General features: G+C 32.7%; 2 protein-coding genes across 3 annotated transcripts; one reads left to right on the forward strand and one right to left on the reverse strand.

Annotated features, from left to right (window-relative positions):
* Positions 1-1,314: 1,314 nt before the first annotated feature.
* On the forward strand, positions 1,315-1,773 carry LOC110020565 (ubiquitin-conjugating enzyme E2-17 kDa-like). The gene has a single exon (XM_020718707.1). It carries the CDS (start codon positions 1,315-1,317, stop codon positions 1,771-1,773), a length of 459 nt encoding a protein of 152 aa, XP_020574366.1.
* Positions 1,774-9,602: 7,829 nt separating this feature from the next.
* LOC110020559 (elicitor-responsive protein 1) lies at positions 9,603-14,266 on the reverse strand. 2 transcript variants are annotated; one of them, XM_020718702.1, is made up of 5 exons: positions 14,029-14,266; positions 13,816-13,881; positions 11,654-11,795; positions 10,855-10,990; positions 9,603-9,820 (listed from the first exon to the last, which is right to left on the reverse strand). In XM_020718702.1, the coding sequence occupies exons 1-5, from the start codon at positions 14,102-14,104 to the stop codon at positions 9,758-9,760; spliced, it is 483 nt and encodes a 160-aa protein (XP_020574361.1). In that variant the 5' UTR covers positions 14,105-14,266; the 3' UTR covers positions 9,603-9,757. The 2 variants fall into 2 exon arrangements, with proteins under 2 accessions (XP_020574361.1, XP_020574360.1); XM_020718701.1 differs by having other exon boundaries at positions 11,654-11,798.
* Positions 14,267-18,194: the final 3,928 nt, after the last annotated feature.

Raw genomic sequence — 18,194 nt, forward strand, 5'->3', positions numbered from 1 at the left:
TATATATATATATATAATATTAAGAAAACTAGCCTTTAAATTCTTTTGGACAAAACTACCCCAACTAAGGATAGAACTTACTCGCTAAACTCGCAAGTCATTTAAACTTAACTTCAACATTTATTCAAGTACTTTTTCAAACTTGGTTTGAAAATAATTTGAACCTTTGATTGAAACTTTGTACTAACTTTAATAAAAAATTTGATTCAAAATCCTGATTTGATTATTTTTTCTCCTTCACACGTTATCAATGATCATATGGTGCTTGACCCTAGCACTCCCTCTTCTCTTGTATATGCCACCACATTGGACCATTACATCAGGGGCAAAATCAGCTTCAATAATATAGGTAGGCACAATTATCATATGTTAACATTTGGTTAGGTACTGGAAAAGGAAGTTTATTGAGCGGGGGCAAAATTACTAAATAGTCTAAATTAGAAAAAAAATATTAAAAAATTTTAATCTTTATAGAGAAATTTCAAATTCGATTGTGGTCAATAATCCACCCTAGGCTTAATCTAGTTTGTCCATTGCCTATCACAAGGTCCCCTTATCCTTGGCATGCGGCCATCAAATGTCCTATGCTTGTCCCCAGTATTGCCATCATGAGCTACTTCTTTTATTTCCATGATGTTGTTGGACTTTCCACGCATGACTCTAGCCTTGTTATAAACGCTTCTTTTTCTTCACACATTACTGTCATTTCATAAACACGAACCCCAAACTCTCTCATACAGAACTAAATTTCTCTTTCAAATGTAAATGTCGATCAACCAATCTTTACTCTTAATGTTTTCATCATTTTTAAGGTCTATTCCCATTGTTTTGAACTCAAGCTAAGTTCAAATTTGAGCCAATTGTAGGAGATAAAGTAAAATTGCATAACTTGAAACAAAATATTGATTCATTGAATAATTAATGTGGCAAATGAGCAGTTCATGAATATAAGAGGTTATCCCTCATTGGGGGTATATTTTTCCAAAAAAACGTACTCGTATATTTTTTAAATAAAACAAAAAGAAGATATTTGGTATGTTATGTTTATTATAAAACATATATGCTTTTTTTTTAATACTCTTATCATTAAGGAAATTTTTCATCAATGTATTTTACTTATTTCTTTTTTTTTCCTCTTGCCTTTATATATGCATGATTGTATTAGGAGTAGGATAAATCAAGTAAAAATAAAAAGTAGGAGTGAGCAAGGAATATCATATAGTAAGAAACCTCTAGCAACGAGCTAATTTAAGGGGGGATAATCTAATCATATTTTGTGACTATAGTGGTGCTTGAGGTTGAAGGTTTTTGTCAATGGCATTGAGGAAGATTCAATCTGAGTTGAATGAATTGATGAGGGAACCTCCAACAGCATTTATCATTCGTGGAGTAAGTGATGACTTTTTTCATTGGGAAGTAACTTTTACGGGACCTCTTAGGACACCTTTTGCTGGAGGAGTGTTTCGCATTTTTATTGACTTCCCATCGAATTACCCTTTTGAACCTCCAGAGGTCCACTTCAAAACCAAAGTTTTTCATCCCAACATTAGCCGAGAAGGTTTCATCTTCCCTAACATTGTCCGGAGTTATTGGACTTCTTCTCACACTATATCAATGATTATACCATCAATTCGTGCATTTTTGATGGAACCAAATTTATACCACCCGCTAGTGCCAGAGATTGCTCGAATGTATGAGAATGATAGAGCCTTATACGAATTACTTGCTGGAGCATGGACTCGACTTTATGCTAGAGAAGAAGATAATGCTTGAGACGAAGAAGATTTATGAGCCTCAATATTAGATGATGTGTATTAAATACTCTATTGAATGACTGAATGCATTAATACTAAATAATGTTCAATCAATGACAATAGTTTGGGAATTTTGTTTTCGATACGTAGTTTAACCTAAAAACATAAATAAAATTATAGATTTTATAAGTTGATTGCATTGTATCAGAGCTACTTAGTTCTTAATAAATTCAATAAATAGTGTTTTGTCGATCTACTCTTAGGAAAGTGTTGATTTTTAGGATTTTTATTTTATGATCAAATACGAAAGGGATTGGAACGAAATGGAGGAGAAAAATCTAAGTAGTTTATTAAATATCTAATATTTTTTTAATAGAAAAAATTTTAAAAATCATGCACAGTAATGCATGTGGTGTCCGATCTCCACCATCGATCACCGCAAAGATATATTTCAGTGGACCCCACTTTCAACCTTTTTTTTTTAAAAAAAAATTTTGATTGCAGTGATCGACGGTGGAGATCGGACATTGCATGCATCTCTGCATGCGGTGTCCGTATGGAATAATTTCTCCAATAATTTTATCGATTTTAAATGATATGAAATTATTTAATTTTATTTATTGATAAATTCGAAAATAATGAATAGTTGGTATGAAATAATTCATAAGATATTTATGCATCATCGAGAGAATAAATATCTTAAAAAAATTGATTCTCATCAAATTGGTCAGGATAGCCTAATATATTTTGTCCTCTTAAGTGTATATTAATCACATAAATTGAATAAGAAAGAAATGAATAATAAACCCATAACGGTATAAGGATGCAAAAATAATGATATTTAAGAATAAAAAAATATAATATTTATCATATTATTCATAAATAGAGACAATTTGTAAAGAAAAAATGATTATTTTAAAAATTGAAAAATTTACATACATGCTACTAAATTTTTATACATATATATATCTAACTGATGGGATGAGAATTTCGAAAAATAGTTTGACATTATATATATAAATAAAGAACACACAGACTTTACGTGGAAAACCAAAGATGGGAAAAACCATGTTTAGACCACAATTCGCCATATCAAATATGAGATTACAAGTAGGGGGTATTTATAGTTTTAGCAACACCCCTTAAAAAAGTAATGAAAAGAGAATCAATAAAGTAATAACACACAATTGTAATCTGAAGGCAATTATAAGCTTGATCTAATTGTTGAAACCTTCAATTCGTATGCTCACAGGTTCCTTCTAAAGCCTTAATTCATGTTATCATAATTTTCTTATGAGATGATAAGCAGGACCCACAAAATTTGTGGTACTGCCAAAGAATGTATAATAAAATTTCTCCACCTCTTCTGCAATGCTCTAATGATCAGAAATGAATACTAAACAAGTCTAAGCAATGCCCAAACTTGGCTAATGGAAATACTTTAGTCATCATATCTGCAAGATTATCATGAGTATTAATCTTGCTCACAAAAATTTCATCACAAGCAATAACTTTACAAATGAAGTGATTACAAACATTAATGTGCTTAGTACTTCATGAATCATTTGATTTTTATTGAGATAAATAATGCTCTGACTCACACATCAGTGTGATTATCTTCAAACTTTTGCTTTGCTCTTCAACTAGACTTTTCAACCATAGAGCTTTCTTTTAAGTTTCAGTAATTGTTATGTACTCAACTTCAATTGTAGATAGTGCCACTATTGTTTATAAAATAGCTTTCCAGCTAATCACATAGCCAACAATAGTAAACATGTATCATGCAAGTGATCTTTCTCTATCAAGATCTCTAGCAAAATTTGAATCAACATAACCACTGTCGATCGTTAAAATATTCATCTTTGAAAAATATTTTTATTTCACATAGTTACCCGAGGATCCACTGAACCATTTTCTAATATTCTTTACTTGGATTACTCATATATCCACTAATTGCACTAATAATATATGACAAATCTTGACGAGAACATACATTAGCATACATGAGAGATCCCAATATGTTGGAATATGGAACTCGAGACATATATTCAATCTTTCTCTATCAAGATCTCTAGCAAAATTTGAATCAACATAGCCAATGACTCTATTTTTAATCCTTCCACACTACAAACCAACATTTTTTATTTCACATAGTTACCCGAGGATCCACTGAACCATTTTCTAATATTCTTTACTTGGATTACTCATATATCCACTAATTGCACTAATAATATATGACAAATATTGACGAGAACATACATTAGCATACATGAGAGATCCCAATATGTTGGAATATGGAACTCGAGACATATATTCAATCTAATAATTAGATTGTTAATACAAAGCAATGAAAGTTTGAAATGTGTAGCAAATGGAGTGCTAACAACCATAGTATTATGCATATTAAATCTATACAAAACTTTTTAATCTACCTTTTTTGACTTAGAAATAATTTACCTGTAATTATATTTCTCTAAATCTCCATGCCAAGTATTTTCTTTGCATCCCCCAAATCTTTCATCTCAAACTTACTGATAAGTTTAGTTTTTACTGTCTTGATATCTTCTGTATTCTTAGTAGCTATCAATATATCATCAACACAAAAGAGCAAGAAAATGAATGATTTGACTTAAAGTAAACACAAATATCATGACTACTTCTCTTAAACTTATGAGCAATCATGAACAACTCAAATCTCTTAAATGAGTGCCTAGAAGATTGTTTCAATTTGTAAAGAGATTTCTTCAACAAACAAAAAAAAAAAAAAAAAAAAAAAAAAATCTTTTTAACACAAACTTCTTTTTCTTTAACTATGAAATCCTCATACTACTACATATAGATGTTTTCTTCGAACACTCCATGCCAAAATGTTGTCTTTACGCCTAACTGCTCTAGCTCAAGGTCACTCTTAGCCATAATACCAAGTAAAACTTGAATTGAGCATTGTTTGAATATCAGAGAGAATACATCTAATAAATTTCCAATGTGGCCATGTCTGACAACTTTCAGGCATGCTTCCACGTGTAGGAGTGCACGGGCGTAGGCGTAGGGCCCGCGAGCATGTGATCCAGACCAAAATGAGAACCTTGACCTATCATGGTAGAAGAAAACTCGAGGATTTCAAAGGCAAGGTCGACTTTAGCTAATGTGAGGCAGTTGAGTTCAAAGTGTGGGTCTGAAGATTTTGATGAAAGCTCAAATGAACATAGAATTAATCGATTTTGATGTTCTTAACTCAATTTGAATAGGTTTTTGAATTTGAAATTGATTTGAGTTTATTTTAAGTGTGAATGAAGGGTTGATCGAAAGTGAGGTCTACACTTACTGGTCAGAATTTTTGCCATGCACAGTTGCTCTTGTTGGAGTCATAATGTAGTAGTGGTCTTCTCCTTAAAAACATTCTGTATAATCTGATTTTATAGATGAAGATAAATTTGAGAAAGAACATTTTCATCATTATGTTGCTTTTCCTCCAGCATCCATGACGAGGGTATCTTTTCAAGCCCTTCTAGCACATTGTTTAGATCCACTTGTACTGAGATTGCTAACATCTTAACCTTCACAAAGAAAAGATGGTGTTGCGATCTAAAAGATGGATGTCGCACTTTATTGTTGTCTTTATCTAAATCAAAATTTGCTCTGATATCACTTATTATAACTTGATATTTATTGATGCAATAAATAATAAAACAAACAAAAGAAAAAACATATAAATTTACGTGGAAAACTCAAAATGGACAAAAATCACAAGCATAAGAGAAGAATTCACTATATCAAATAAGATATTATAAGTGAAAAATGTTTTGTACAAAATAGAAGAGGGTTATTTATAGTTTTAGCAATAACTCCTTAAAAGAAATAATTAAAAGAGGGCCAGAGTAATAACATGAATTGCAATTTAAAGACTATTATAAGCTTGAGCTAATGGTAGAAACTTTTAATCGACATGCTCACAATTTCATTCTAAAGTCTAAATTCCTGTGAACATAATTTCTTTTTGAAACGAATAAACGGAACCCACAAATTTGGTGTCATGTAGATGTTGTTTTAAAAGAAAATAAAAAGTATGACATTTCAATTTACATAATTATAACGCTAATATGTTTCAAAAATTTGTCTTGTACAAAAAATGGGTAAATGAAAAGAAGCTCATTTTATTCCGTGTAAGACTATGTATGACCACCAAGGAATAAATGAATTTTGAGTTTGTAATTGTTCATATCTTAAGCTCGAACCTTTCACCTTCCGGCGTCAAGAGGTATCCAAAGAAACTATCGGTCGAAGCTCCAAACATACATTATAGTGGATCGAGTTTCATGTTATACTTTATGATAATTTATATATTGTTCAACCGACCAACTTTTAACTAGGACATAATCAACATAGATTTCAATAGTTTTCTTTTTTTATTCAAAAAACATTACATCCATTAAATGTTGGTAGGTAGCCTCAATATTATTTAGCCCAAGAAGTATTTCATTATAAAAATAAAAACTTTTGCTTGTAATGAATGTGATATTCTCTATCTCAGTAGGATGCATTTTGATTTGATGGTGGCCAAAAAAATCATCCAGAAAGCCCATTATTGAATGACTAACTTTTGAATCTACCAGAGCATCAATCCTCGGAAGAGGATAACTTTCTTTCGAGCAGGCTGAGTTCATGTTAGTGATGTCTGCACCCATTCTCTATTTACCATTTGGTCTCATGTTAGTTAAGTCCACAATCAACAAGTCTCTAATACACTGTATAATAATTCTCATCGATTAGCAAAAAATTACCGAGTTCATTATGGCGAGTGGGAATATAGGTTGTAGTTTTGTCAGTCTCGAGATCCCCCTTTCACTGGTTTTCAATGTCAAATAACTCTTGTTCCATGTTGGCGACCGTTCGGAGTACCATGTATGAGTCTGCTCCAAATTTCCCCCAATGGTAAAAATCTCCCCATCACATGAAAACTTTACCGTGATGTAGTAAGTGGAGACCACAACTCAGAAGCAGTTGAGCAGTGGGTGACTGAAGATCACATTATATGCAGGCAGTGTGTCAACCACTAAGAAGTATTCCATGTATTGAATTAGTTATCACCTTCCCCTAAGGTGATTGATAGCCCAATGATTCTCAGGGCCTCATTTCGGTCAGTGCATCAATTGGTCAACTGATAAGTGCATTTTAATAAAGTTTGACTTGAACAAGATGTTACTTAAATTGTCAGTGTCAACCAAAATACTACTCACCTAGTAGTTTTTAATCATCACTGTGACCATTACGGTGTCATTGTGAGAATTCCTTTTTGGGGGCAAATCTACATTAGTAAAAATAATTAGAGGATGTGGCTTCTGCTTCGGAGCAAAAGTAGTGGTGCAATTTTCTGCCTTTCGGAGTCTCTTATGATTGACTCTCTAGACCAAATCTCCTCCTAGTTGGTCGGTACAATCCCGTGACGTGGATAGTGTTGGATCAAATGGGTTCATCTGAGTCTTCTTATTTTGGGGCTTTCACCTGCCTTTGGGTAAAGCCCTAGGGCTACAAACTCTTTGGAATTTTTGGTCCGGATCATTTCTTCGACCAAGCTCCGAATGTGTCTACACTACACTGCGTCAAGACCATGGTACTTAAGGTATTTGCAGAACTTGTTCAGGTTATGTATAAAAGCTCTGGTTCTCATTGTTGGAGCCTTTTTTAAGTATTCCTTATCTTGTATGGCCTCCACCAACTCAACCATTGAAATCCTTAACCGAGTGAGTTTTAGTGGTTTTTGGTCCCTTGACAATCAGTTGTTCGTCCTGCATTGTCCTCTTTGATAGTTTTTTTCAGTCTCTCTATCATCATAAGAAGACCAACTTTCTTCATGTTTGGTCGTGAACCATGCTTCGACTTCCACAAATCATTTCATGAGGTTCTCCTCTACAAGCGATAGTCTGATTGTTCACCTTTTTGGCAGGACTGGTGAACATACTCCTCTGCTATGATATGATGGTTAGCTAACTCTAAGAGTTCTGCTACGCTATTTTTTGTCGTAAACCAAGAAAATACTTTAGTTTTTTTATCCTTAGCTCCTCTGATAGGGAGGCCTGTGCTATTGTGGGCTCCAAATTTTACATTTCATGCATTTATTTTTTGGAACTGAGTGACATACGTTCGAAGGCTCTCGTTCTGTCATTACTTGACATGCCACATGACTTGTGAGTGCTTTTAGGGCTTTTGGGAGCTAACAAACCGCGCCATGAACAACTTCTTAAATTCACTTAAGGAGATGATATCTCATGTTGGGAGACCATTAAACCACCTGAGGCCTAAATTCATCAGCATGGCATAGAATAATCGACACTTTAATGTGTTGGAAATTTTGAGTAGGCAGATGTCCAACTCAAAAGAAGATATGTAGTCAGTAGGATTGCTCTGACCTTTATAGGGTTCCAAAGATGGAACTTTGAACTTCTCCGTGGGCTCAGCTTCGGAGATGTGGGCCCAGCTCTCCGTGGGCTCAGCTTCAGAGATGTGGGCCCAGCTCCGAAGATCTATCAGGATAATGCATTCTCCCTCTCCAAACGCCACCCCTTCATCTTTCCATTATATTGCGGAGATCTATCAGGATAATGCATTCTCCCCCTCCAAACGCCACCCCTTCATCTTTCCATTATATTGCTCCAACCAAAAGCAATGAGTCCCCACCTCCGTCATCTCCACCACCACATCCTTTAGTCATGCTACTTCCACCATTGCAGCAGCTGCCACCACCACATCCTTTAGTCATGCTACCATCATCCCCAACACCCCAACCCTCTCCAATATCCACCCATGCCACATCCAAGTGCGAGGGAAACTCCTCCTACACTTTCCTATGCACCAACTTATCTTTTTTTCTCAATCTTCTAATTATGGTTGTCTTCTCAAAGAAACTCCTTTGTCACCACATCAACCTCATATGCATGTGAAAGACAAACTTCCTTCACACTCATGTCCCACACCCAAGTTCCCAACCTCCTCCCCTCCCTCCACCTGCAAGTTCATCTGCTACATTCCCATCCCCACCCACACCTCCCCCCTTACCACCACTACAATCCATTCATCTCCGATTATATTCCACAATTTCCAGAGCCAACTGTTCAGGTAATCACCTCTCTGCACTTCCACTTGGAGAATTCTGTCAAGCACCACCTCCTCCTGCAACCCATCCTTTTAGTAAAACGCAAAGTGCTAGTGGATTTGATTTGCTTGCATTCCACCCAGCTTTTTTTCTACTTGCGGACTTTCAACATTCTCCTGAAGGCCGTAAGACGCGATGTCTATTTCCTTCAGCTTTGCATCATGTTAGAAAATCATGGGCAAGTTATCTCTTACAAATCTGCGTCTATCAGTCCCTTGTCTTCTATTTTTTTTTTTTTCCAGCATTAAAATTTCTTAAATGATTTTTTTTAAAAAAAAAAAAAATAGGACCAATTCTATTTAAAATAAAAAAAAAAATTGCATTAATGTTAAAACTTGTTGGATGACTGTAGTTTTGGGCTTTTATTTAGATGTATAGTTTGCCATAGATATATAGTTATATATGATTTTTAGCATTGAATTAAAGCTATACGCAGTTCTCAATAATTTTAGTGAATATTTTTTTACCTCAACTCTATTAGATTATGCTGATTTATATCAAGGAAGTTTCAATTACTGATTTTTTACGTTGGAAGAGTGGCTAATATAACAAAATAATAAGAGATAATATATTGTATTCACAAATTACTTAGCTGTTTTGCCATCCTTCATACTTTGTGCTCTAATGAGAAATCAAGAGATGATTATTAGGTTTTTGCTTATGATCAAAATATCAAAGAGAATGTGACAAAAATGATATGGAAACTAAGAATAAGAGTAAATTGACTATAAGGGTGTAATACAAAAGTTTGCAAATGTCCAAGCTTGGAAGCTAAGAAAACTGGAATAGCAAATGTGATGCATGAAGTAGCCACCAGAGAACAACATACAATATGAAACTACAAGGTAAGTTTTCAGTGATGATGAAAGCTGTCTCTCCAGCCACCAAGCTCCTCCCCCTCCACTTCTGCTTCTACCTGTTAAAAGCAAAATAAGAACCAAGACGAATTTATAAGTGCCGATCTATATAAAGAATAAATATACATCAAATGTTTGATTTTTTCTTGCACCTGAAATGCACAAAACTAAATATCTCAAGCAAATATACCCAATTATTTTTAACCTCATTTTTAAGGAGATGACTAGCAAGTAAAATAACTTCATTTTACTAACTATGCTTCAAAGCAAGTAGAAAAAAAAAATAACAACCATGCAAACATTTTTTCTTTAAAATAAAATCCCATCCAATCAAAAAAAAAAAAAAAAGACTGAATTTAATTCAAAGATTGAAGTTTTCAAGCAAATTGAACTAGCTTTTTGGTCGGATTGAATTGCATGAGCTGAATAAGAAGCCAAGTCAAACTTAGCTCGAATTTGAATGAGTCAAACTAAAATAAAATCAAGTTAGCACGTTATTGAATATATTTACACAAATATATGAAAACATTTAGATTTTCATTAATTTATAGTGACAAAATAATCTCCTGACTATTTAAATGGAGTTACTTTAGTCTCATGATTTATTGTGTCAAATTGGTCCCAAACTCTTTTAATGGGGGCTGAAATAATTTACCCAAGAGACTATTTCAACTTATATTAGAAGAGTCTGAGGATGAAATGGACACTTTTAAAGACTCTAAGACTATAATGGCCCCTGCAAAGAGTTCAGGACTATTTTAACATTTTACTCTTAATTTATATATACATCTATGCAATTAAATGGATAAATCTATTAATACGTTCGAGTTAATATGCATGTTGGGAAAAAAAAAATGTTTTAGAAGAGCAAAAATCAATCAAGTTTGAATGAATTTTGTGGTTCAAATTGCATATGATGAACCATGGCAGAGATGCGTCAAGAGAGAACGAAGCCAAACTAAGCATACTTGACTCAGCTTGAGATCGGACCAAATGATTTTGAGCCGATCTTAAGTCGGGGTTAGACAGAATCGAGATCAATTGTTAAAAGCCTTGACAAACCGCTAGTAAATTTTAGAAGAACTCTTCATACCTTGGGGGTAAAAGTGAGCCCCACACGAATCTCACCACTGTAACTTTGGTCATTAAGAACAACATTGAATTTAGAAGGATGCAACTCTCCAACTCCCTTCTCAAAGCCAAGTAAAATCAAGTCCTCTACATGAATACTGCATTAAAAGATGTTTATGAATCACAATCTAAAGAAATATTAAAATCTGGGTTCTTATGTTCTATTTAATTTAGTAGCAATGTAATTGATTAGGAATGGGAATCATAAAAATATAAAATTATCAATATTTCAATTTACAATTGCCTGTAAAACCCTAGTGAAAAAAAAAAAAATTGTCAAATCATCTCAATAACTCTAGTGAAAAAAAAAAAAATTGTCAAATCATCTCAATAACTCACAGTCCTCTCCTCACTAGAAATAACAGATCAGTTTCTTCTAAATCAGATGAGAAGTGAAAAAGACTTTTTACCGCAATTTCTACACAGCCAAATGAAAAGCGAGAAACAAATTTCAGTACAATTCGTTATCATTTTCATTATTATTTCCGTTTCATCTCTCTTCTTGCAATTTCTCTGAACCAAACAAAGCTTTAGGCTTTAATATTTATAAAACTTTATATTGCTTACAAAAAGTTGTTTTAATTTGCATGAAAAATAAGCTTTTACAAACTCTTATCTGGCGCATCTTCTATAGCATTCATAAGCACAGGTAATAAAATGATGAAAAGCCTCATCCACTTGTGTAAGAATATAATAATTTTAGTTAATTTGGCAGTGCAATTGGCATAATATTATCAAAAGAAGGGATTTTTGGTAATTACGTTGCTTCACCGAGGAAATCATCAGCAGAGAAGGTGTCCTTGTCCATTACTTTGAGGATGATCTTGTGAGGGATACCTGCTGCGCCTGGATACTGCACTGAGAACGTGAATGTCTCATTCCATTTAGGGTTACTGCCTTGTCCTGCTGTGCAAACAAATATAAGCTTGTATGAGCAATAATCAAGTAAAGCCCTTTTTTTTTGAGGAATCATTTTCAATTTTCAGATAAGTGTGGAAAGATAGAACCATAATGAATATAATATTGGATATTCACTTAATTTACCAGGTTAGGTATATTTCTTCTGGCATTTAAGGCTCTATATTTTAGAGAGATAATAGGGCATCCGGAGAGGGAGCTGTAAATTTTTTTCTCAGCACAAGCAAGGTCATTGTTTAGTTATTAATATCACCTTACAGAGGAGAATAAATTTTTGTACTGACAATTTAGATAAGAAAATTGGACATACTTGGTTGGATTCCATTTGTATAACTTATGAAATTAGCAAATACCAATCTCTTAACATGGGCTTACCTTGAATTTGCATGGTACAGTGAGGCTTACTTGTCTTGTACTTTAGGTGTTTTATGATAAGTTTCAGCACCAAAACCAGCAAACAAACCACAACGAAATCACAATAGATTGGTGAAAAACACAAATAAGGGCTGCTCTTACAGCAATCAAGGAAAAAAAACAAGTAAAATACAAAGAAGATTTACTTTCAAGAGGTATATCAGCTCTCCCATGCCCTAGACGTCGCTAGGAACAACATCAAAAGAAGAAAAACACAACAACCACAAAATAATGCATAAGAAAAACCAAACCTTAGGTTCCTCCCCTAATAGAATCCCCTCATAAAATTTGAAAACTATCCTTACAAACATTTTTGGACATGAATTATTAAGATATTTTGTGCAAGAAGTATAATACACTAGCTTTATATTTCAAATTAATATACTCGTTATTTGTCCTAAGATATAATTGTATAGGCTCGTATTTTTTATCATATATTCTCTAGTTTTGATCATTCTGCTTACTTGCTTTACATAGAAATGCAGCCCTTTAAATATTAGTTTTTATTTTTCCTTTTATAACGATAGTTAAAACTTAAAGGAGCCCACGGTGCTATTATTTGTTGCTTTATAGATTTACATTTTCAAGCCTTTAAATTTTTGTCCTTTTTTTTAAGCTTTACCACTGAGCATTACATGCTCATTGGTTTCTTTTGCAATATTAAATGAGTGGGTATTTAATGTGATAATCCATTATCCCACTTAAAAAAACCTCAAATATTTTCATGCTGGTGGATATTGGATTTTCCTCTATATGTTTAAATTTTAAACTTTTTGTTTATATAATTTTTTGTAAGCTTTATATTTTATGCCATTTTGCACTTGCTTTGTTTTATTTTCACAGCTTAGTATTTTTTTCTGGTGCAGTAATATCACTTATTCTGATGAAATTTATAAGTATAGTAGGCATAAAGCTTCTTAAAATCAAACACAAGAGAATTATTGCAAATGCAAAAAACTTACTTCTATATTAAATTCTTATCAAAAGAATATCCCCTATGTAATTAATAAACTAAACATATAGTAAGGTGGCAGTTTTCTGTAGAGAGATTCAGTATTCAAAGCTTAGCAACCATTCCCCATCTGTGGAGCAAACTATTATTATAATATATTAATGAATTACAAGATGATTTCCTCTGAATGATCAGCAATTATTTTGTTAATCATAAATCAAATTAGACAAATTGTAATAGATGAATTTGTCACAACCTAAACAACCATTTTTCTACCTACTTTAACTCTTTATAGTGTTTAATCACGCTGATTTACTTAATTTTCGGCCTACAGTCTATTAGTGCCAAAAAATCTCTAATTGCTCCTACAGAGATTTCAGAGTTGGCGACAAAGGTAGAAATGCAATCAAGTTGATGGGTTTCAAGAAAAGTCAATAAGCTTCAAATTTCTCGCTCCTTAACAAATTACTGTGTAGTAGAGATAATCACTTTGATCATATTTAATTCATACAGATTCAGTTTCCATTGCTTGTACTTCAAACAAATCAAAGAACCCCCTGAGAAAAGAAAAAAAAAATACTAGAAAACAAAATCAAATGAGCTAGCTAAACGATGATGCAGAAGTGTCTGAGCAAAAACCTCGAGCGACGCTACTCTTCCGTTCCTGATTCCTATACTGCAACACCACATAAGGATCAATTTTCCCTGCATCCATTGATGACAAAATTAGGTAAATTTTTACTGAAATTTAGGAAAATTAAAAGAGAAATCACAACTAACACTCATAGTTTGGCGATAAAAGGTTAGGGTTTCCTCAAAAAATGAATATAAGTTGGAGAAATCTACACTCACCAAAGAAATCGGTGTCTTTCAGTCCCCTGGCATCGAAGAGCTTCACTTCTAATACCCCCTTCCCCGTCTTCGCCATCTCTCTATCTCTCTCTCTGAGCAGAGATCGAGAGGAGCTGATATTTATGAAGATCACGGGGAAGATTTGAAGCAGTAGGCGATGTAAACAATGACCGGGTCATGGCCTGCCTACAAGTTCGGAAAAAAATATTGCCTCCGGCGCCGGACAATAATGTATTGGGGGCGATTTTTATTTTGTTTTCTTTGGATGACTAAACCAAGATTTTCTATTTATTTCTTTATTAAAAAAAAAGAAACCTTATAGAAAGAAAAATACTTACTTGATAGGTAATTTCCCTCTTCATAATAATAAAGAGAATGAAATGAGTTCTATTTTTTGAAAATTTATTTCTCCCCCTAAAGCCCTTGGAGTTCTTGACATTTCTTCTTTAGATAATATTAATTTGATGTGCAAAACTAACCTAATGAAGTATGGATTATTATGGTACCATCCGGGTTAATTCCATTCTCAAAATCTCTATTATTTGGAAAGATCTTATTAAAGTTGTTTTTAAAATTAGAAGTTATCTTAGTTTCAAGTCAATACCAGCAGCAATCTTCTTCTTTTTTTTCTTTGATCCTTGGATTAAAGAATCAACTTTATTTATATGTATGGTAATGTGGTTTTTGATTGGTTTTGTTTACCTAAATTTATCAATATTAAAGATGTTTTTATTAATGGCAATTGGTTTTTTTCTATGTGACTAGAATAATTCTATTGATTGTTTACTTCTTATTAATGGAATCTCTATTATTGATGATGGTTTAGTTGTCTTTGGAAATGGAAGAATTTCTATAGAAATAAAAATATTTACCATTTTATTTATGAAACTTTACTCATTAGAGATTAGAATAGATTAGTTTGGTACAAAGGATATTCTTTTAGTTTGGCTTTATTTTCTTCTAGAATTTTATATTTTTATCTTAAAACCAATGATATTCTCAATTATAGGGGAATCAATATTAGACTTAATTTTTTGGAGGCATTGATGGATTTCAGATGTCTTTTAGTTCCATTGGTACTTGGAGGCATTGATGTTGTTGGTGGTATTGGATTCTTTGGTTTTATTTTCCATTTGTTTCCTTTATTTGTAATTAATTATAGTTGGTTGTGTTGGCTGGATTGGAAGAGCTTTTAGTGGTTTTCTTTTTTCTTATGGTTGTTGGTTTGAGGTGCCTTTTGGACCCTCTATGTTGTTGGTGGTATTGGTTCCTCTATTTTTTTTTTCTTTGTCTTGCTGCCGGTTGATTGGGATGGTTAATGTTATTTATTGTTGTTGGTTTGGAGGAGCCTTTGGTAATGGCTGATGGCTTTTAATTTCATTATTTCTGCTGATTTAGATCAAATTTATATTTGATTTTTTTTTCTCTAAAGTTCAATCTGGTTGAGCTATGATGAATTCTAACAATATATTAAATTTCAAGTATTCTTTTCAATATTTTGATTCATTAGCTCCTGGAAGGAAATTTAATATTCTTGCACGCATAATTTTGAGCTCATTTGTCTCAATTATCTTGTTTGTTTCTTCTTTTATTTGTTTTCGTGTGTTTCTATTAGTTGCTTCTTTTTGTTCTCTTTGGTTTTGTTTTGTTTTTTTTTTTTCTTTTTCATTTTGCAGGATGGTATATCTATGTATGTCTTTCTTCCTTTAAGTTTGTTGTTTCTGGTGTTGTTGTTGTGAGGGTGTTGTTGGAGACTATGATTTTACTAGTGGCTTTTAGATTTTAAGTTCTTAAGGCTATTATTGATGTTATTAATACTGTAATGTTGCTATTGTTGATGCAAGCTGATTAGATTTAGTGTTTTTTTCTTATATAGTATGGTTGGTTGTGGAGCCTCATATTATTGTTTCTTTTTTATTTTTTGTGTGAGTTATAATTTGAGTTATATTGTTGTAACTTACTATTTTAATTTCAATAAAGCTAGGTGTGGCCCTCAATTTTCCTAAAAAAAAAAGTCTAACAAAAATTAATTTTTTAAGAATAATACTACATTTCTTAAATAAGTTCAAAATTTAAAACAAGTTTTTTATACGTATCTGCACAAATTATATAACTTAATAATTTAAATTTTGATTTTATTTTCATATAAAAGTTCAATAATATAGACAAATTCGGGACATTTGCATGCCTATTACACAATGGTGGAACAAAAGGAGGCCTGCCAGAACAATTGCCCCTTAATAAACTCTTTATTATTATATAATATATTAAAACTTTGCCTCACTTAAATTAAAATACTTATTCATTTTTAATTAAATAATCATTTAATAATTATTTTAAACAATTTATCACAAAGATTTTAATTATCTATTTAAATTAAAATATATGATTTCGTTATATTAATAACTAAAATATGAAGAAAATACATGCATCTAAATATTAAGCAGTAGTCATTTTAGATTTATCAAAAATTATATATATAACTGTTGAGAAATTAGGGCGAATAAAAACAGAAATCGACATAAATCCAGAAGAAAACACACGGATTTAACGAGGTTCAACAACGATGTCTACGTCCCGGGAGAAGAGCGGCAGCTTTCCTTTAATTAAGAAAAGAGTACATAATACAAAATATGTTCTTCGGGTTACAAACATGACATATATATATATATATAATCTTAGAGTACAACGTGTAATTACAAAATTACCTACATATTGTACTGTGGGGTGTTACCCCCGCACCCCCAACCCACGCAACGAAACTCCCCCGACTGGCTTGCTCAGTTCCGCTCCGCTCCGCTGGCTTGCTCCGTTTCGCTCCACCATCTGTCCCTCATATGGTCATACCTAACAATGAACATAGAGAGGGAGAAGAGAGAGAGAGAGATTAAAACCAAATAATCCTATGTTTAAATTTTTATACACGCATTGTGTGTGTATTTAGGATTAAATTCTTTCAAATATCTCAGAAAAAAAGAAAAAAATTTATTTTTATAGCCATTTTATTTAAAATACTTGTTTTAAGAAGGGTACTATATTTTAGACCTTGGGTGAAGGTTTCCTCTCCATGGGCGCGTGATTTTAGGCCGGGTCTCCGCCGTAGACAAGTTGGTCCCCAAGACGGCAAGTTGACCTTGACGTGTATGGCCGCGTTAGGCTATTTTTGTTTGGAAAATTATGTACATGGACTTTCGTTTTCTTTTTAAACTATGGATGACTTAAAAGTTAAAAGTGAGGGGATTTAATTTGGATAATTTATATTCATAGCACCCTATTCGTTTGTATTTACATATCTCAATCCTATACTTATTTTATGTTATTAAGATCGAAGTATTCAATAATTATTTTTATTTTGCTAGTAATCATTTTATTTTTAATAAAAAGGGGCATTTACGTACATACCATACAAATTTTGTGTGTATTTACGTATCTAATACCAAAATTTTGCTCTTTATATTTACATCAACCTTGATCTAACTTAGTCCAGTCGGCCCGGGCTCAACTCGATAATTGACTTGTGAGCTGAGCTCAGTAAGCAAACAAGCCGAGATCCAGCTATATCCGACTCAACTGGTTAGGTCGTGAGTAGGCTCGCTGAAGAAATAACATAAAAAGTATAAAAGTAAGCAAATTGATTACTTGTTGTGAAACTAGAGGTGTCATGTACATAGCCTTATGAATTTTTGTTCTCCTAATTGGATGAGATTGCTCCTAATAGTATCTTAAGTGGATATTTAGTTTTTTGATCCTCTTATTATGTCTTTGGACAGTGTGCAATATAAAAAAAAGTGTTTTTTTTTAAATAAATAGATAATGGTCAATTCCTTTCTTTTTTTTTTCTTTTTGCAAGAAGCTCTTTTTCTTCTTGAGGGAGAGTTGATGGCCTCATTTTTTTCTTGTAAAGGGTGATTTTATGCAATAATAATACAATAATAAGTACTTAATTTAAATTTTATAAATAATTGATAAATTTTAGATATTAATTTTAGGTTAAATTAGAGTTAGCCTCAAGTAGTGTTCGAGTTAAATTATAGCTTATTCGAGTTCAATTCAGTTATTTAGTCAAATAAAATATTACGTCCAATTAACGGAGGTGTGGATGATAATGTGGATCGCATCACGTCATGCGTTCGGTAGCCGTGTGATCCACATCGTCATTTGCACGT

Source organism: Phalaenopsis equestris, unplaced genomic scaffold, assembly GCF_001263595.1.
Source record: "Phalaenopsis equestris unplaced genomic scaffold, ASM126359v1 Scaffold000101, whole genome shotgun sequence".
Lineage (NCBI taxonomy): Eukaryota > Viridiplantae > Streptophyta > Magnoliopsida > Asparagales > Orchidaceae > Phalaenopsis > Phalaenopsis equestris.